Source organism: Equus caballus, chromosome 14, assembly GCF_041296265.1.
Source record: "Equus caballus isolate H_3958 breed thoroughbred chromosome 14, TB-T2T, whole genome shotgun sequence".
NCBI classification, from domain to species: Eukaryota; Metazoa; Chordata; class Mammalia; order Perissodactyla; family Equidae; genus Equus; species Equus caballus.
In genome coordinates this window covers 34,830,053-34,851,077 of record NC_091697.1, presented here as the reverse complement: position 1 = coordinate 34,851,077, position 21,025 = coordinate 34,830,053, and the positions used below count along the sequence as shown (strand labels likewise).

The following is a 21,025-nucleotide window of genomic DNA, read 5'->3' as shown; positions in this document are numbered from 1 at the left end:
ACAACAAATGTTGGACAGGGTGTGGAGAGAAGGGAATCCTTGTTCACTGCTGGTGGCAGTGCAAACTGGTGCAGCCACTATGGAAAGCAGTATGGAGTATCCTCAGAAAATTAAGGATAGATCTACCATATGATCCAACTATTCCACTGCTGGGTATTTATCCAAAGAACTTGAAAACACAAAGGCATAAAGATACTTGCACCCCTATGTTCATTGCGGCATTATACACAGTAGCCAAGACTCGGAAGCAACCTAGGTGCCCATCAAGGGATGAATGGATAAAGAAGATGTGGTATTTATACACTATGGACTACTACTCAGCCATAAGAAATGATGAAATCGGGCCATTTGTGACAACATGGATGGACCTTGAGGGTATTATGCTGAGTGAAATAAGTCAGAGGGAGAAAGTCAAATACCATATGATCTCACTCATAAGTAGAAGATAAAAACGACAAAAAAAAAACCCACATAGCATTGGAGATTGGACTGGTGGTTACCTTTGGGGAAGAGGGGAGGGGAGAGGGAAAAGGGGTGATTAGGCTCACGTGTGAGGGGATGGACTATAATTAGTGTTCGGGTGGTGAACATGATGTAATGTATACAGAATTCGAAATATGATGTACATCCGAAAAAAATAAAAATTAAAAAAACACACTTTGCCCAATAAAAATGCAAAAAAAAAAAAATCTAGACACTCAGGGACTGTGGTGGTTGTTTGTGAACCCTGTGGAGATGCAGATGTGGGTAAGTCTTAATGAGTTTGCAGTAAATAAAATTTTATAAATAAAGAATGAAGGAAAGAAAGTAAATTCTTGTTGGAACACAGCCACGCTCACTCACGTATGTGTTGTCTATGACAGCTTTTGCACTCTGATGGCCGAGTTAAGTGGTAGCAACAGAGACTGAATGGCCTGCAAAGGCTAAAATATTTACTCTCTGGCCCTTTACAGAAAATGTTTAATGGTCTAATGGTCTAGATTCCATATACGAGTGTGGGCTGGATATCCTCCTTTTGCCCCTCCAAGACACCGTTCCACCCCTTCCAGCTTGTTCGGTGCTCCAGGAGGCTGGCCTGTGTGGTAGGATCTATGGCAGCTTCTCTCAATGTGTGGGCCTGCGTTCAGCATTACCCGTGATCTTGTGGCAAATTCTTGAGCCCACCCCAGACCAACTGAATCAGAAGCTCTGGGGGTAGGGCCCAGGAAGCCTTGTTTTGACAGCCCTCGGGTGATCCTGATGTATGTTAGCTTGAGAACCACTGGTCTATGGCAATGTGTTCCCTTGTCCTTTGGCTTCAGGTCAATATCTGCCAGTGAGGAACATTGGTAAGAGAGGGAAGGGAGGAAAGAGAGTAAGGTGAGGTATTTATTCACTGTCTCCCCCACCATGGGTTCCTTCTCCAAACTGGGTTCCATTAGGCACAACTGTTCTCTCTCCTCATCCCATTTAGGCCTTGTCACAGAAGCCTCTACTGCCAGACTGGGGTTCACACAGCTGCAGCGTTTCCCTATAGCCTTCCTTCACCTTTGTAAATAGTCCCTTTATTAATGCTCCTCAAATTATGCTAACATGACTGTGCTTCTTGCTGGAAACTTGACCAATATAACATATAAAATAGTAACTTGTAAGCTGTCTTATTATAAAGACAGAATGAGCGATAGGAATGGTTTTGGGAGTCCAGAGGGTAGAAAATCTCTACAGAAAATTTTAGGGCCTGAAATACTCACAGACGGCTTCAGAGGAGGTGTGACCTCAGCTGCTCTATTAAAGATGGGTAATATGCACCTAAATAGGAGGCAGGCTTCCAAACTAGGGGATTGCTGTACGTAAAAGCACAGAGGTAGGAAGTATATATGACTTTTTGGGCAACAGTGAGTCACTGAATTTAGCTGACATATTTATTGGGTTCGAGAACCAGTGTTGCAGGCCGTGGGGTGCTACCGAAACTTTCTAAGCAGATAAATGACGTAGAGATAGCTTAAGAATGAGCCTGAACAATCCAGAATTTGGTGCTTGGGAAGACAGACTTTGGGACAGGAGAGACTCAAGTTAAAATCCAGCTTTGCCTCAGACTGGCTGTGTCATTTGTAAGTAATTTAATCTCTCTGAGTCTTAGGTTCCTCTATAAAACAGAAGTGGGCTACCTTGCACAGACGTTGTAAAGACTGTGAGGAGTTGCACGTAGAACATTAGCACAGTGCCAAGAACACTCAGGAAATGGTGTCATTACTGTGGTCACTCTTATTATCCTTCTCAACTCCAAGAATTTATGGAGTGTTTGATAAGCATGAATATTAAAAAGGGGTGCCCTGTGGCCTGGGCTCTGACAGCCGGCGGATACAGGATCATTGAGTGCTGAGCCTTTCCTTTGAAGGCCTTCTGGAGAAGTGGCTGTGCTGGCGCTAAGCAAGCTACTTTGCCTACGGCCCTCTCTAAGGGACGTAGGGTCAAAAGGCTCTCGTTTAGGAAAATGAGAAATCACTTGTGCATCCTTAATTTAAAATGCAAGGGAGGAGGTAGAATTTTCTCCTCAGAGAATGCCACAGAGAACAAAAATACGTCGCCTATGAAGACACTGGTGTTTCCTTGGGGCTTATTGGCAGGTGGTTTCATTTGGGGGTGGGGTCTTTTGACCATTTTTAAAATGAGCAATTCTCCACCAAGACGTATTAGTGGAATGCAGACAAATAACTGAATAATTTGGGTGTGGCGGCCTCTGTTCTCTCCTGATGCTGCTTTGAAGTAGGATTTGGAAGTCTGATCCATCTCCCAAGTAGATACAGCTCTGAAGAGTGTCCCCAAGAAGTGACATTTAACTAAAGGTTGTGCGGGGCGATTAGAAGAGGGGCCTACCTTATACATGATAGGGCAAAATCTCCTATGGACTCCCTTTATACCTCTCCTCCTTCTCCTTAGAGGAGTTCTTCCTTGTAAGACACCTTTTGCATCCTTTCTTTTTTTATCACAAATGTCCAATATTAAAAAAGACTTTGCTCTCTCACTCTGAACTATGTCACGCTCACCTTGTGCTTGCACATCTTCACTCAGCAAAACCCGCCATAATAAGGTATGTTACTGATTTCATTTTTCCCCTTACGAATCAGGGTAGATTACATTAAAGCTTCTATTCACCATGTTCCAGTGGGAGTGAGGTGGCTGGAGTTCAGCTAATGGTGGTGTGGTGAATTCCAAATATAAGGATGCTGGGCTGTGACTTTCTAGGACTGGACAGAGAGAGAGAGTGAGCCTTGAAGACAGTGGACTTTCCGATTGATGCTCTGCCTACCCTCTTTTGATGGTAGTAATTGAAAATCTTCTCTTGGGCTAGTCAGCTTTCTGAAATAGAATTATCTGATCTGCTTGGGAGGGGCCTCGGGGGTCTTGGGGCCAGCGTTCTAGGAGCTGAGGGTCTAACTTTTTGTTCAGGGAGGGCCTCGCTTTCTGCCTGGGCTCTCCTGATTTTCCCTCTTGCAGAGGTTTTGTTTCATCCTCTCCAGAGAGGAAACCTCCCCGCTGGCTTGAGGAGTGGCAGTCTCCTGCCTGCACCCTTGAGGAGAGGAGAGTGGTTTCAGGCTTTCCACTCCTTGTTTTCAACCCTACTCCTTGGCCACTCTTTTCAGCGTTACCTGGTTTCTCTGATTCCAGAGCCTTTCTGAGGTCTGCTGGCAGGAGCTGCCTGGATTCGTCTTGGTTTCTCAGCCTGCATGTCCTTTGCAGAGAGAAGAAGGCTGAAATCTAAATCAGTTACCACGCTTTCATTTCTTTTCTTTTTTCCTAAGTTTTGTCCACTTCTTTTTTGCTTCTATTTCTTTCCTTTTCTCTTTGTTCTTGAGGATTTATACCTCTCTACTCCCTTAACTCATATTCTAGTGGGCTTTTAGGAGACAGGAGAGAGAAACGTGTAGTCAATCTACTATGTTTAAACGGAAGTTGGGCTGACGTTCCATGTTTCAAAAGTTAACTCTGTCATCGTTGGTTATTTGGGTTTGTCTGGCTTTCATTAACCAGAGTCATTGGATTTCATCTTGGAAGACCTAGGGAGATTTCTCTTAGGTTTCAGAATTTGTCTTTAGAAGACTTTCATCCAAGGAGCTGATACCTTCCCTATTGTCAAAGCTTGCATGGGTGAGCAATGCATCCATTCAAGAGAGAATGGGGCAGAAAGTCTTATCAATCTGGACCTATCAGCCTGGACCAGGGGGCCTTCCATCTGCCTAGGAAATCTGCCATTATTGCTGAGCTATATGAGTTATTAAAGAAGGCCTAAACATCCCTCAAAGTCATAGTTTTTAGGCCCCTGTGTTTATATATCTACAGTCATTATTATCATTTCTAGGTGTGTTCTCTGCTTTGCGGGGATTCCATGTTAATCTGTTTCTTTCTTCTGTCTCCCTCTTGTATCTCTTTGGCCATTCAAAACATACTGATGTGGCTGCTTCTCCACTTGCTTGGTGGGGTCCTTCTACCATTTCACTTCTACTTCTTCATAGACTCTTGAGCTATGAAGCTATGAAGGATTTTAGAGATCATCTAGTGGCTTCAAACTTGTTTCTACAGATTAAAAAGAATTTTCCTTAAACAAAATCTTGGGGGAATGCCTTGTATGGGAAACACGTAGGATGAGAGCTGCTCTGGGGAACGTGGGGAAGGAACCTGTCCATCCGCACGCAGGGGATGGAGGTTCAACAGAAAGGGATTCAACACCCCTGACCCCATTTAACTCTGGTCTTGAACATGAGGGGCTGAGTCCTGGAGAGGGAAAGTAATTTGCACAAGGTCATGTAGTGGATTAGTCCAGGATTTGAATCAAGGTGTCTTTCCACTTTACTTCTTTTTCAAGATCCACAAAGAATGAAGCCTGAAGAGTGATTGTGGAGACTTGAAAGTGAGTGATCAAACACTGGCTGCCTCCTATTAGCCTGACTGTCCCTTGTTTCAAAGCCTTGCAACCCTCTACTCCATCCATAGTTTTGTATGCAAACTCATAAATAATAATTCTCCCTGAAACAGCCTCCTTCCTGTCCAGTATTTGTGTCCTGCTAGCTTGTTAATTTCTTCTTGGGAGTCAGAGACCTAGTGACAAACGTTCTGGTGCAGGTCCTTTGCTGTTCAATAAATGCTGATAAACCATAATCTGCAATCCTAACAATCAGTGCCGCCCAAACCAGAATGCAAGGGCAAGGATTACTTTGGTCTGAATTGGATTTGAAAAGGCTGAAAGAACAGGCTTTGAACGTGCAGTGGAAATGCCAGTTGAATATTAATTATCATGGCACTGCTGGCCTGCGGAAGGTGCAATGGTTCAGCAATGAGAGCTGGAGAGGGATGAGCCAACGCAGACGTGTCACTTCTGCATGTGGAATCCAAGAGTGGGGCTTCAAACAGAGGCCGGGGAGCCTCGGGTGGTTTTCTGCAGCTCTGCTGGTGTTCAGAGAGGTCTTTCTGGTCTTCCAATTTGTTCTCTTTATTTGCTGTTCAGAATCACCAGGATGACACGGCCCAGAGCTATCTTTGGGGCAGGTTTTAATCAGTAGCTTGGGTATTCGGAAAGTGGCAATGAGGTAGTTGGGGGTTCATAATTTCTTTGCCCCATTGATTATTTCCCACATTCCAGAAATAGAATGTGCACATCTACAGTGATCCAGACACATAATTACAACCCGTCCCTTTACGCAGTTGGCGTCTCTATGCACAAACAGTATTAGTAACATGGGGGTGGGGTGGGCAAGGATGGAGGTTTGCTCGTGGACATACTGAGCCATACACAAGCGATAATTTCCATGTATCTCAACCCCTGGCAAACTTTTAAATTATGTATACTGAACAATTTCCTACAGATCTAATGCCCAATAGATTGTGTGACTAATTGTTTCTTTCCACTTGAAACAGGAGCCTCCTGGTAGGCTGTATGTTTTGGTGCAATTATGTCAGCCCAGACCAGGGCCGAGGCTGTTTTAGCCACCCGAGGAGTGTGCTAATTGTCCTGAAGTATGCTGCCTGGTGTGTGCCTCATTGCTGTAGTGGTTTTAATGGAACTTCTAATTAAAAATAAGAAGAGAGGCAGGGCTGGGTGCATTCCTCCCACGTCAGGGGTTCACACAGAGCCCCTGTGAGCATGCCCATGGTGGGAGCCAGCTGGGGCGGAAACTAATGTGCTCCTGGTATGATGTGTCTGCTAGGCACAGTGTAGGCTGTTGGAGCTGTAATTAGAGCAGGGCCAGTGTCAACATATCTTCCAGGGTGCTGAGTCTCCTCTTAGGCTCTGTGTCAGTGTTTGGAGGATGTGCCTGTGGAGAAGCAGGGTGGAAAGGAGGCCGGAAAGTATAAGTAGCTGGAGGTGCAACTTGAGACCCTGAGGGAGTTCATGAGACAGGACTGTTCTAGAAAATCACATGCTCTGCTGCTTCCCAAAGACCAGGCTGCCCTGATTGTTAATTACAGGGGGCTGGGAATCTGATCTGGGTTTGGCATACTGGTTCTGCATCTTATTAACAGCGCATCTTTGAGTACCTTACTTAACTTTTCTGAGCCTCAGTTTGCTTACCTATAAAATGGGGATAAAAATACCAATTGAAATTTAATGGAGTTTGGTAGCATCATGGACATAGAACTTGGGAATGTCTGCATCCCACATAGACGATCACTTTTCCCCTCTCTGGGTCTCCACTTCCCCGTTTGCCTACTCCCTTCTCCCCAGACTGGTACCACAGGAACATTGGCAGAATGGGAACAAAGAGAATTTATTTATAACTGAGGCCAGTGGCCCAAAGTGGAAGCCAGAAAAGGGAGTAAAAGTGAGATTGGCCTTCCTCCTATGATGAGTCTCAGCCTAGTTGTGCTGGCTGATCTCATGGAAGGAGGAAATGCAAGAGAAATTGAAGCCCAGAAAGTTTCTGGAGCCCTGTTAAGACAGAGGCCCTCAAGAACCACCGATTTTCCTGGAACTTTGACCATTGGATCATCCTCTGGTCTTTGCCTATGAGGAAGAGATGAAAGGGAGGCCAAGACAGAACTCCTGGTATGAATGAAGCAGAGGAAATGTCTCTGCCCACCTCTTCTCCTGGATTTCTGCTCAGGACTAGATGAGAGAAGATTCTTATGAGCCAGTCTGCTACTATCATTGGCCAAGACTTGCTTCTAGTCCTAGGATGACCTAAAGTCCAATCATTCATGACCTGTGACTTCAGGCTCAGACATTCTAGCAGGAATGATCCAAAAAAAAGAAAGACATGAGTAAGTATCAGTGAGTCTGCACTGAGTTCCATATGTGGTGTGCAAAGAGCTTTGGGAGTTCAGTGACTAGGGATAGCTTTGTGGAAGAAGTGCTCTTTAGAGTTTTGAGTTTGAGATTTGGGCTTTGAGCAGGTATTCTAGGTAGACGAGATGGCTCGACCAAAGGCACAGAGGTTGGAAAGTATAAAATATGCTCAGAATAGCAAGCAGTTAGTTTCCCTCAAGCTTGGGCTCTGAGCCTGGGAGGTGGCTCGGAGTCAGGTGATGGAGATTCAGTGTACACCTGGTTCAGGAGCTGGGGCACAAATAGAGCTCATAGCTCTTGCTTATTTCCTTTCCGTGTTATCTTAATATCCTTCAAATTCCTTTCCTACTATCTGCTTACTCTTCCTGTCCCCATTCGCAAGCAATATTTGTGATTTGCTAATGCTTAGCCAGTCAGCAGGTTTTCGGTTGACTTACTAGTGGCTTTCATTATCTTTTTCAAGAGCTGATCAATTTGGTTTCTTACACATCTACTCAAAAAGAAAAAAAAAGTCTCATTGATAGCTAGAGTGGAAGCCTCAAGGGTATTTAGGAGGGAACTCAGTGTGTGTTCTTACAGATGAGGATCATGAATTCAGAAAAATTTGAAGGCCTTAGAAGTCTCCAGGCCAACCCCTTCAGTTTACACATGGAGAAGAATGAGAGGGGAAGAAAAGACTCACAATAAGAAATTTGCAGATTTTCCAGATCTCCTGACCCTAAATTCAGTCAGGGCTCTTTTCACTCCACTGTGGAAGGAGTGTAGCCTAATGGTTAACATTTTGGGCCCTGAAGTTGGGTGGCTTGGGGTTGAATCTTGGCTCTCAGCCACATACTTTGGGAAAGGTATCGAGCCTCAGTTTTCTCATCTATAAAAGGGGACAAGGAAGCCAAATGGAAAAACACATTAGAATTTGCAGGGAACAAAAGAAGGGGAGATATTCCTCGTTTGTCCTGTTGTACAAAAGCCACCTGATGTGTAGGCCATCACTTCCAAAGGGCTAAGCAAGGGTCTTATAAAGAAAGGGTCTTCTGGCCCAAGGTGTCTTTCTCCCCACTCTGGCCTGCCACCCCGCCTGAAGAACTCCCATACCTATTTCTTCTTCTTTGGGATGAAGTGCCCCAAACTGCTGTTAAAATAGATGAGTTACAAAGATGGGATCTTACCTTACGTCATTAAGACCATGGCCTGAATGACGTCCTCTGGTTATCCTGAGCCAATCGATTGATGGCAGGGCCAGAGGGTGATATGAGGTCCTACTTGGGAGGGCAACAGCGGGTCCTTTTCGTGAAAGCATCGAGTGTGGGTACCCCAGAGGTTCCATTTTCAACATGGAACGACCTTGTAAATCACACTCCTCTGGCCACTGGGGGCAGGCTCATGGGGCAATTGAGGGTAGCAGAGGTGATTCTCAACCTCTGGCAAGTTCACATCCCCTCTCTGGTTCCGTGCTCTTTAAAAAGAGGCAGGCGTGACTAGAGCTAGCCCAGCAGACGTTTGGCTGTCCAGGGTTCTTGTCCTCCTGAAAGAGAACTCTCATTGTCCAGCACACCAGTCTGTTTTAAATGGGGAGAGCAGATGCATGCTTCCTTTCACACTTTTGTCTGTTGCATCCAGTAAAAGAGACAAAGGTTTATAGATATTTTTTTTCGTGGGGAAAAAGGTGGATTGTTTTAAAGGCAGGATTAGAGGCTCAGCAGCAGCAGTTGCTAGGGCTTCAGATTTCAGTTCTGCCTCTGCAGACAGGAGAAGAGAACTCTCAGAGGTGAGTTCTTCCTGGTATAGCCCCACCCTTCACTCTTGGGCTGCCCTTTTGCAAACATGAGTTCTGGAAGGATTTCATAGTCAAACAGATCTACACTGACTCACCTGCCATGTGGCCTGATGTTTTTTATTTTGCCCTTTTGTGTTAATCTTCTTTTTTTTTTAATGTCCAAGCAGCCCTGGAAAGGATTGCCAATTAATCTCTGTCTGATGAGATTGTTGATGAGCCCCCATTGAGGGGTGTCAGGAGACCCCAATTTCAGTCTCAGCTCTAATTCTAGATTACTAGGCGATCCTGGGCTCGTCCACTTACCTTTTGACTTGAGTTTTGTCATCTGCTGGAATATCTTTCACTTCGTCTTTTGGGAACATAGGTTAGCTGGCGTAGGAAGGGCTCATGACACTGTAGAAAAAACATTTCTCTCCAAGTTCAGTCAAGTGTCAGCCAGCCAGCCTCCCTTTGCTGCACTGGGGTCTGAGGACAGCCTCTGAGGACACTGCCACCTCCCAAGTGGTCTTGGCCTCTGAGGAGCCTGGGTTCACCTTTCCCCTGGCCTGACCTGTGAGCGGCTGGCCCCTCTCGTTGACCGAGAGTCAGGGGAGAGGTGGTGGCCGTCTGAAAATGGGCAGAGGGCTCAGGGGCAGTGGCAGACGTGGAAGGGGGACTGGAAACTAGTCTTGGAGCTTTCTTTACATAGTAACCAGCTATGTTTATGGGGGTGTGGAGGTGTTGATGGAGATTATAGGAGATTAAACTCCTCTTTCTGTTCATTTTAGCACCTGGAGGGAGCCCACCATGACCTGAGAGAGGGAAAGAGGCGTCCTAGCTCTCACCTCCTCCTGACAGCAGGAAATGGTGGCTGCCCAGGTCCTCCTTGTGCATTTGCAGCTCCTTCACATCCGCTGATCTGAAAAAGGCAACCTGGGCCTCACAAAGGCTTAGGGGGTCATTAGCGTCCCAGATAGGGTTGCCGCCCTCCACCTTTGTATATCCCCTCTGAGACCAGCTCCCATCTGCAGTTGTCTTCAGCAGCAATAATCACAATGTTGTCGAGCACTGCCGCGTCCTGAGCTCTGGGAACACAGCAGAGAACAAGATCGCAGGGTCCCCTCCTTGTGGGATCTTCCATCACGTGTGTGTGTGTGTGTGTGTGTGTGTGTGTGATAGAGAATCAAACAACTGCACAAATAGTAAATCACAAGGCTTCGAGTGTGCCAAGGTCATTCCTACACTGTAACCAGCTTTTAGAATCACAGAATGTTAGAACTATTCCAGTTCTCCCCTTGAGCATTCGGGGAAACCGAGGTGAACCTCAGTTTGAGGTTGAAAACTGGTGAAGGGATTTGTCCAGAGTCACAGCAGAAACCACTGGCAGAGCTGGTGTTGAAATCTGGCTTCCCAACTCTGGCTTGGTTCCCCCTCGGCCCTGTTTTCCCTGCTCTGGCTGCAGGAAGAACCCTCAGGTGCAGGAGCTCCTCCACCGATGCTAGGTGGCACCAGAACGCCTTTGAACAAAAAGGCTCCTGGCCTTAGCTCCTGTCTGAAAATGCCAGAATCCTCATCACAGCATCTTGAAGTATTGGTTCACAGCACTCCTCCTGGAGTGCCCTCAAAAGGCCTCCCTGCTCGAGGTATTGCCCCATTCATGGTCCCCACCTTCTTATCAGTGGAGTCCTACCTGGGTCCCAGATTCCCTTGGAGGTCTACTCTCTGATTACCTGGAAGAATTTGCCCCTGTGTGATTCATTTCTCCTGGGGCCTCTCTCTGCAGAATGGAAAGTTCTAGCTGGGTGATCAGCTCAGGGGGAGATATTTAGGGCAGTGCAGGCACGAGTTCTAAGGGGTGTAACACCTATAGGGTGTTAGGAGCTTCCTTACTTAAGCTTTTGTTTGGGTGAGCAATTCAGCTGATCACGGGGGGTTCTTTCTCTAGGTCATGTTGCCAGCCTGTGACAGAGGTGGGATGGAATTCTGGCTCATGACTGCACCACCTTGCCTCTGAGGAGAAGGTCGAGATGATGAGACCCTCTGTCATTGGTTCCTACCTGCCCCTCCAGCCCTGTCTCGCAGTTGTATCTCTGTGGCCAAGAGCATAGCCTCTGGTTTCAGACTCCTGAGGTTAGGATGTCTCCTCCCTACTTGTTAATTATGTGACTGTGCCATGTGTATGTAACTGCTGTCTGCCTCAGTTTCTCCTTTTGTAAATGGGATGTTGTAGATTGCAAATGGCCTCAAATTTCTTTGAGCTGCTTCTATTAAAGGAGGTGTATATTTTCCCACCCCCTTGAAACTGAGCTGGCCTTGTAATTTGCTTCAATAGAATGTGGTGGCACTGATGATGTGGGAGTGCTGAGCCTGCGTCTCAAGAAACTTTGCAGATTCTGTTTCCATTCTCAGAACACTGCTGTCATGAGACAAGGCCAGCTGATGTCCTTGAGGATGAGAGACCACGTGGAGGGAGATCCCAGCCCAAATTGCCCACTCACAGCATCATGAGCACGTAAACAGTTGTCATGTTAATCCACTACACTTAGGGGGTGGTTTGATATGTGGCAGCAGCTAACTGAAATAGGGGAGAATAATAGTACCCACCTTGTAGGGTTGCTGTGAGGTTCCGTGACAACATGCACTTAGATGAGCACCTAGCTCACAGCAAGCTAGTCCAGATGTTACTAGAAACATCATCATGGGGCACTTCCTCTTGCTTATTGGGTTCTAGTCACACTGATCATCTTTTTTTAACTATACCAAACTCTTCCTTTTGCAGGGCTTTCATACTAATTTTCTGTCTGGAATGGCCCTTCCCTGCTGTCTTGTTTTCATGGTTAAGGTCTCAGCTGAAACATCTCCTCCGTGAAGAGGCCTTCTCTAGTACCCTGGGAACCACCCCCCGCCTTCCTCTCCATTCTTGCTTATTTTCATTGTGTGTCATTAGCACATTTATTGACTTCCTTGAATATTGTCTATCTCCCCTTCTAGACTGTAAATCCCTGAGGGCAGGGGCTGGGTCTGCTTTTGTTCCCTCTCTTCTCCTTGCTGCCCACCACAGTGCTGTGTACAGCAGGTACTCACTTGGTATTTGTTGCATGAGTGAATGAAAAGAGGCACCTAATCAATATGGGTTTAAGGTTGGTGTCAGGCTTCCAGGAAGAGGGGAGGAGCCAGGCTGGAGTTTCTGAGAGAGGAGACTGTGTGCTGCTTCTAATTCTTACAACCATTTTGGTTTGTGTCATTCTCTTATGTTGGATCAAATATTATCTTCCTGATAATGTGTCCAACAAGACTATGAGCTTCTTTAAGATGAGGACTGTGTTCCTCATAGCCTCTAGCACATCACCAGTTAGCTGGTAGGGGCTTAACAGTTGATTGGCTAGATAAGTGAATGGATGTGAATGAGTGAATGCAAAGAAGGATGGAAGGAAGAGAGAGTACTCAGAACTGCAGCAACTATGGAAAACCATGTTTATTTATTTTTCTAACAAAGGGTGACACATTTCCAGTCAATCAGTAAAAGGTCATAAAAGTATAAAAATGTATTAAGTACAATCATTAGCATTATGTTATAGGGAAATAGTTGTTTTAACCTTTCCCCCTAAGATGGCACATTGGACAGTCACAGTTGGTTTGGTTTACAAAGAGGGAGGGGAAAGAGTAGGTGACCAGTTGTCCCAGGACTGAGGAGTTTCCCAGGATGTGGGACTTTCAGTGCTAAAACTGGAAAATCCCAGGCTAACTGGGTTGGTTGGTCATGCACAAGAAAGAGAGCAGCATCAGAATGTTGGTTATGGTTTGGCATTTGAGGATAGTATACTTATGTATAGTAAGTACATTTTTCTCAACTTCCCTATCACTTTATTTCCTCTTAGCTCTGACATAAAAATCCCTTTGTTATTATCAAGGGTGTGACAGCTTTCAAAGGGTTTTCACATCCCCCATGTATTTTGACCTAATCCTTATGCCAAGCGTGGGAGGTAGGGCAGTTCTAACCTAATTTGCAGGTAAGGCATCCTGCTTCAAGGCTCCTGGCTCCTCGAGAGTACAGAGGAGGAGCAAAGACTCAAACCCGGATCTCCTGAGGCCAGTGTTCTTCCCACTACTCTGTTCTTTTCTGAAACACCTTACCGTCTCATCTGGCTTTTGGGAGTGGGCAGGAATTGTATGGGGGAAAAAGAGGACCCTGAGATCCAAGTTTTGGCTCAATCCCCTCATTTGGGACAATTCATATCATTACTGCGTCGCCTGATGTGTTACCCACTCCTCCCTCAGCAAACCTCCTGTAGGATTCCCCTAAATACCCACCAGCTGGCCAGTGTGGCATCAAGATACGGCAGAGTCAGCCAAAGTGATCCAGTGTATTGACTCCAGTACGATGCACTGAATGGCCCCTCTAGGTCAGGTTTGTCAGTAGGATGGTCAAAGGACCAGCTCAGTCTGCCATTTGCCAACTTGATTGTTACGATCTTTTTGGGCATCTTTGCTGAGAAGTTAAGTGATAAGTCAACTCAAGGGGTGGCTATATCGCTTAGGCTCAAAGACTTGTCACACTTGTTGCACCCATCCCTAATGTATAGGGATTTTTGTCTGATATATGGCACCACCATAAGGAGGGGAGGGCTTCAGTAGCCCTCCCCGACTTACCTTAAAAGACTAGGGATGGGCTATCCTTGTCTATAGTAGACCTAGCTTCTCCTGACAGCCTATTAGAATTCTACCATCCATTCTTCTATTTCAACACTTTTAAGCTTTTTCATATATTTGGCATTTACAGCCTCCAGGGATAAGAAGTCTATACAATCCTTCTTTCCCTGTGACATGAGACTTCCTCTGACTCTCCCTAATTTAACAGAGGCAGGTGCCAGTGTCTTCCAGATGGTGATATTCTGGCATAAGCTTAATGAATAGGGTTTCACAATGGCCCTACTCTTAAACATGTCATTGTTTGGGCTCAGAGTTGCTCTATCATATGGGTCTAGTCTGGGTGCAGATGTGCAAAGATCTCCTGATCTTAGAGTTTTCCTATCCTGAGAGCTGAATGAGGAGGGGTACTTCTATTTAAAAATAAATAAAATAAATAGCTTTAAACAAAGAATGCTGCCCACGTCCTCTTGGTAGATTCTCCAGACTATGGGACGTGTGGTAAATCATGGGGTTTCTGGTGCACCTGTTTCCTTTAGCATGCTTATGTTCTTTCCGCTGCTTACCCTAGCTGTGGCCCTACAACTCTTAGAAGTGTCTGTGGCACTGGCTTCAAGTCATTTTAATCTTCAGATGTGGTTTTCTTTGGCTTAGAGACAAAAAGCAGACCCAACTTTCTGAGAATGAAAGGGATGTTAATCCCAACACGGCCATCACTGCAATACACTAGAAATGAAGCACTTGTGTGCATGGGTCTCTTCTGAAACTTTAACTCTTGGCACCAAGGGGTGGGGTGATGGTTTGACAAGCCCAGAAACTTCCATATCCTGAGATATCGCCTGAGTCGATACACTTCTTGGAATCTTGGAAACATACAACACAGTTGCATTGGTTGTAGACTGTACTTATCCAGAGGATCAGAAGAATGTTTCTGGGCTAAAAAATTTGAAAATTCAATACAATAGAAACATAGCCTCCTTATAAAAAAACTCTGTTTGCAAGATGTGCTGTTGGCAGCAGAGAAAACTAGAGGTCAATTGGTTTCTAGTCCTTTTTTGTCAAACCCCTCAGGGCCGGCACTTTCTTTAAGGAAGTCAAGCCTGGTAGGGAGAAAAGAGTAAGACTGGCACATTCTTTCCTCCATGAAGAGGAAATGGTTAATTAGGCCAGCGACTGGATGACCTTCTCTGACTTTGTACATATTTCTGCAGTCTCCTCATATGGTCAGCGAACTCTGGGATCGGCGATGGCTGCCCCTGTTTGAGGGCCGGTAGGCATCAGTCTGTCCACTTGAGTAGACTCCAGAAGCCATTGTCCTACCAGGCCCCAGAAGAAGGTGCTCCCCTGATGAGAGTTTAGCTGAGGAGTCCCCTGAACATGGGTCATCCCTCATGTGGTCTCTGCTGCATCTCTCCCCATGCACCACCCAGTTCTCCTTGTACTTCCGCTTGGAAGGCCTAGAGCTCTTTGGGGTGCTGGCTCTGAAGCCCTGTTCTGAGACAGGTGGCTCTGGATGGTGGGTGGGCTGAGCCTCCCCAGGGACAGGGGCAGGCCTCTGTCTGCTTCTCCAACTCTGGATTTTCAGATCTCTTTTGTCCATGGGGAGTCTGTCGATTTTCTGAGCTTTTGAGATCAGAGACTTCCCATAAGTCCCTTGTAGAGACAGGATAAAGTACCTGGTGGGAAAAAATCAGAAATTGTCTTTATTTTATTGTGTTGACTCATTGAAAGTGGTCTTAGAATCCAACTCCCCACCCAGCACGAGATCCTCTTTGCTGCACTGACTGCTGATTATCATATCTAGGCCTGGGCACCTCTGCTGTTGGGGAGTTCAACAACAGAATATAATGGCTAACATTTATTATGTACCAGGACTACTCTAAGTGTCGTATGTGTTATTAACTCATCTTATTCTCCCAACAATTCCATGCAACTGCATGGTACTTTTGGTTCCCCCTGAGTCCAGATGAGGAAACTGAGGCACCAAGCGATTCAGTGATTTTTCCAGAGCCACACAGTGATGGAGCTATGGGTGGAACCAAGCTCTCCAGATCCCGGGGCTCTTCTCGTATCTATCACATACAAGGCAGTCCATTCTATTTCTGGGCTATTCTAATTTGCCAAATTTACTTGCTTTGTAATGTTCAACCCTTTGTGGAACTTAATTGTTAAGTAGTTTCTAAATACATATTCTTTTCTTAAATCAATAGGCCACATGGACTTCACAGCATCAGTGTATTATTACAATTTTCCAGGTGAAGAAACCGAGGCCCCAAATGATGAGATGGGTGTCCCAAGGTTTCAAGAAGTTAATAGAGCTCCCTGATGGAACTCAGAGTTCTTCTCCCCATGCAAGATGCATGTTGCCTGTAGTGGACTCTGGAATGGGAGTCTCTATCTGTGCCTAGGTTCTCTTCGCTGTTACAAGATTAGGAAGAGAGGGAGTAAGAAGGTGAATAAAATTAAGTGATGTATGGAGGGAGCACACACCATCTTGTGATAGTGGGCAACTCATATCCCTTCTGGGTGTCAGTTTCTTTATCTAAAAAGTAATCCAGTTGGTCCAGAAGACATCTAAGGTCTTTTCCAAAAATGATCCTTTTTTCTTCTGAATTTTTATTTCTTAAGCCTTGTAAGCAGAGAGGCTCCCATCCTTCCACTGTGTCTAAAAGCTTCAGGGTGACCTCACAGTGGGCAAGGGTTTTCTGAAGACTATAGCAGATCCCAAGAAATCAGACATACTTTCCCCATTCTTTCTCATTTCTCCCAGGGAGGCAGTACAGGTGGCCATGTATGTGTTTCAGGAAAGACTTAATTTATTGCCTGGAAACTGGAATTTTCTCAGTTTAAACCTTTCCCCCAAGCCATCACTTTCCTTCTCTGTTCATTTATTCAACAAATACTTGTCAAGTCCTGACGACGGGCCAGGCCCCAAGGGATTAAGCTGTGAACAAGACAGACAGGGTTCCTGTTCTCATGTAGCCCATGAACAGAGTTCGAAGCAGAGGGAGCAATGAGAGTGTCAAACACCTGATCTGGTTGTGAGAGACCTTCCCTGAGGAAGAAACATTAAAGCAGAGGACTGAGGGATGCATGGGCAGTAGCCAGGCAGAGAGGAGGTAGGAACCACTCCAGGGTACAATGGCTGAAGTGTGGAGAGTGAGGACAAGAGTGGGGAAATAGGACACAGAAGGGGTTGGCAGGGACAGAGCAGCCAAGGACTGTGGGACACATTATGGTTTTTGTGCTTTATTATAAAGGCTGTGGGAAGCCCTTGAAGGGTTATAAACAGATGACATGATGACACTTTGACACAATGATAATGGATTAGGGCAAAACCCATTAGGAGACTATTGCAATAATTTAGGATGAAAGGATTATAACCCATCCACGGTGGTGACTGTAGAAATGGAAATAGCAGATGGATTTGAGAAATGTGTAGCAGATAGAACTGTCAGCTCTTGGTGATAGGCTCCATATGGGCATGAGGTGGTGGGCAGTATCAAGCATAACTCCTCCAGGTCTGCCTTGATCTAAAGTGGGTAACTCTTTGGGGAAAGGGACTCTGGAAGAAATCCAGGTTTCTTGGATGGCAGTAGTATAGAGGATGAATCGTAAACTAAATTATCGATATCTCCTGCTTTCTTCAGACTTAGCATGCCCAGGGGAGGTGATAATTAGGTAGCTAGAAAGATGTGCCTGGAATTCAGAAGAGATATCTGGCTGGGAATTTATATTGGAGATTCACCTGTTAAAAATATTTAACTTCACAATAGTGGTTGCTAAGTCTGTAGAGAGAGCAGAAGTTAGAAGACAGGGGAACCTAGGACCAAGGATTGACATACACCATGTTGAGGACTTGGGCCAGCAAAGGAAACAAAGGAGATGCAGGTGGAAAACCAAGAGTGTTGAGTTACTGAAGCTGAGGGAAGAGTTGTCCAAGGACTGTTATCCTCTGTTGTAGCTAATTAAGATGCTGCACTGTTTTTAAAGTTTGTGTTAGGTTCTTTTGTTTTATCCGTAAAATAATTTACTTGTTCCTAGTTTAAGAGAATCTGTACAGTTCTTTCATACTGGTTGAATTAATTAGACCAAGATTAGTGAGGTCACGGTGAGTGGGATAATTATCACAATCTTGGTAAGTGAAATCAATCTCCATTATGATAAATACAGCTTACGACTTTAAATGAACAAATACGGTTTTCTGTGGCAAACATTCTGTCATGTGGATTTCAATAAAAAACACTAATTGTTCCAAGGTTACAGTTCAACAGTATGTGGAACCATTAAAATAATCCTTTCATGATTAGAGGAAATCTCTTCGCCTTTCTTAGTAAACAGAATTAAACAGAAATTCAATATAGAATAAGCAAAGATTTAACTTATGCACTATGGTAACCAGCAAGTAAATATTTGCTAACTGTTCCCTAACTCATCCCTCATCTGTTTAACAAGCTGTAATGTTGAGTGCTTATTTTTTCAAAGAAAAGTGTCAATAGTCTTTTCATAGTTTTCAATGATCCTCATCAAGCTGGTAGACTTTGGCTTCAAGTGTGTTTTCTAGCCAAGGGTAAGACAAAGAATATGGGGCTGATAATTTTCTATTTCCATACTCCAAATAAGAAACAGAACAGAGGAGCTCAGTCCATGGTCAGTGATGATCACAACCGTGTTTAACCCCAACAGGGTGGACAAAAATATTTAACCCATGTATCTGAAGCCCTTTTCCAATGAGGGCACAATCCTCATGGTATCTCCAGGGTCTGTCTTCCCAGGGGTTGGGCTGAAGAAGGGGTTGGGTGGGAAATCTGTCCTCTGAGGCTTGTGCTTATTCTTGATTGCTTCCTACTCTTCACTCTCAGGGCCTTCTATGAATACAGAGAGGACCCATAATACAGGTTGAACTTATGTCTGAATTGTCTGCTGGATTGCAGGCTTCTTGAGAGCAAGGATCCCATTTTATTCATCTTTCTGTTTCTTTAGCATCCATTGCTCATTTATCTCTGAGTGTAGCCTATGTGGCAGGAACTGTGCTAGGTGTTGGTTACATAATGATAAGCAGACTACATTACTTCCAGGAGTTAATGGTTAGACCAACACAAATAGACAATTTATAATAAATGGGATAAAGGCAGCGACAGACATACAACCTAAGTGATGGGAACACACGCAGGAAGGGGACCTGTTTCAGCCTAAGGAAGGTAGGTGAAGACACAAAAGTCTTCTGGAATTGGGCATGCCTGAAATTTTGTCAAAGCAGGAGGAGGGTTGGTAATGGGAAGGGCATTTCTAACAGAAGGAACAGTGTGAACAAAGGCAGGGAGGTGAGAGGGCCTGGGGCCTTTAGGGAAGTGCAAGAAGGTTGGTGGTATGGAGCCCAAAGTTGGAGGCAGGGAGTGGAGAGATGAGGCAGCAGAGACCAGTAAGGGCCAAGCAGGGAGGCTGTGGACACAGTGTGTACTTGGAACTCACCCAGCATTTGTGGGGTTCACTGACTTCAATAGTATTTATCATCTTGGTATCTTCAAAGGTCAAGGTCTGAGGTGGCTTAGGAAGAAGATATGGAGACCAAACTAGGGTATGCAAGCTGCCAGACTTACTAAACAAAGCAAGATCTACTGATGGCTCTCTGCCTAATTTTGGATTAGAAAAAGTTTGGCAGAATGTTGCAATGGCCTGTTGGCTACAGCTTATAATGATAAAGTGGCTGAATTTGGATGTTCAGAGTTGTGAGACCCTGAGGATGGAGAGGGGCTAAGTCTTGCCTATGGGTGCATGATCATCAAGTTCACCAGTTACTCTGACTAGACAGTGTGGGCTGGAGAACAGAACATTGGCGTCTGAGTTGGGAGAATCTAGCTCCACTATGATTTGTGGTGGGCATGTGGACACATTCTGGTCCCTCTTGGGACTTGAGCTGTCCCATAAGCAAGTGGGAATAGAACCAGAGATCTGCTTAACTTCCAGGTGATTTAGTAAAAGCAAAATGAGGAGCTCGATAGGAGAGCATGTGTCAAGACTGAGCTCCAGGGAAATGCAAGGCATTATTGCTGTTGCTGCTGTGGTCTTTCTGGAAAAGGCAAGTGTACAGGGTTTAGGCTGGAAATGTTAGAAATAGTCCCTAGGCATGAATGATTTATTTGGCTAATACATGTTGTGTGTGTGTGTGTTTTAACAAATTTGAGTAATATTAAAAAGTTGGCTATTTCATGCAAAAGTTGAATTTCCAGGAAAATTCTGAAGCTCTGGAATGCTAGACTTGATCTTTCCTGGTGGCAATGACAGGGGGAAGCTGAGAAATTCTTTCCACCAATGTCAATGTCTGTACTTTACCTGGTTTTCCATAGTTGCTTACCTGTCCTTGCAGGCATTTGAGTGGGAGATTCCTGGGCTAATAAATATAGGACCATAGAGCTTTTCAAAATGATTCCTTAGATACAACAACATTTATAAGGCAGGAGGGTAGGAATTATTACTCTGATTTTATAGATGTCACAACTGAGGCCATGCCAGATTGGGTGACTTGCTACTCTGTGGCTGACCTGGGACCAGGGTCCATGTTATTTGCCTCCTAGTTCATTGTTCTTTCTGTCCTAGCACCTTATCTTTGAAACAATAGCCTCAAGGATCCCAGTAGGAGGCAAACTCTTGAATCTAGGATCATGAACACGGCTTATTAAGGGGAGATTGGTAGTTCTAGCAAGAAAACAGCTCCCACGTTCAAACCTTGGGAGAAGAGCCACGACTGGTGTGAGGAAGCAGACGAGGTAGAAAGTGGGGTCTGCGAGCTGGCCTTCCATCACCCAGTAGGGATTGGTGGGACTGTTGCAGGTGACGCAGGCGGCATTGTACACTAGGGACACCACAAAGTACAACAGGAAGCTGCCTATGAGCACAAGCCCGTGGATAATGGTCTGTGGAGAGAAAGGAGAAATAAACGCTGTTGAACATTTAGGTTAGGGGGCAGTGCAACCACGCCGCTTGGTTAACTTTGTTTTCAACTTTTTTTGGAAATGCAACACACATATAAAAAATTCAAAAAAGCATACAGTTTAATGCCTCCTTATAAAGCAAACGTCTATGTTGCTACCCCCCAGAATTTGAACACACATACCCCAAGATCTCCTAAATCTTCTGTCTCGTCCTTGATTTGTGATAGTTTCCAAGTTATCCTTTGTAGTTTTACCACCTACGTATGCTTCCCCTTGTAGCCCATTTTTAAATGTTAGATAAATCACATTTTGTGTGATTTTTCTTTTTTCCCCTCAATGTTATGTTTGTGTGATGAATGCATTTTTTCCACATGTGGCTGTAGTTTATTCATTTGCAAAGCAGTGAAGGGTTCTGTTGTCTGATCTTTTGTC

The 21,025-nt window shown here is 45.0% G+C and overlaps 1 protein-coding gene across 17 annotated transcripts in view; it reads right to left on the bottom strand.

Annotated features, from left to right (window-relative positions):
- Window positions 1-12,474: 12,474 nt before the first annotated feature.
- The window catches only part of ATP10B (ATPase phospholipid transporting 10B (putative)), a 286,400-nt gene continuing 277,849 nt past the window's right edge, over window positions 12,475-21,025 (bottom strand). For all 17 annotated transcript variants that reach the window (XM_070232979.1, XM_070232974.1, XM_070232977.1 and 14 more), the window contains 2 exons: window positions 20,388-20,575; window positions 12,475-15,337 (listed from right to left, as the gene is read on the bottom strand). In XM_070232979.1, the coding sequence (XP_070089080.1) occupies window positions 14,878-15,337; window positions 20,388-20,575 (648 nt within the window). In that variant the 3' untranslated portion in view covers window positions 12,475-14,877. The remainder of the gene's footprint in view (window positions 15,338-20,387; window positions 20,576-21,025) is intronic.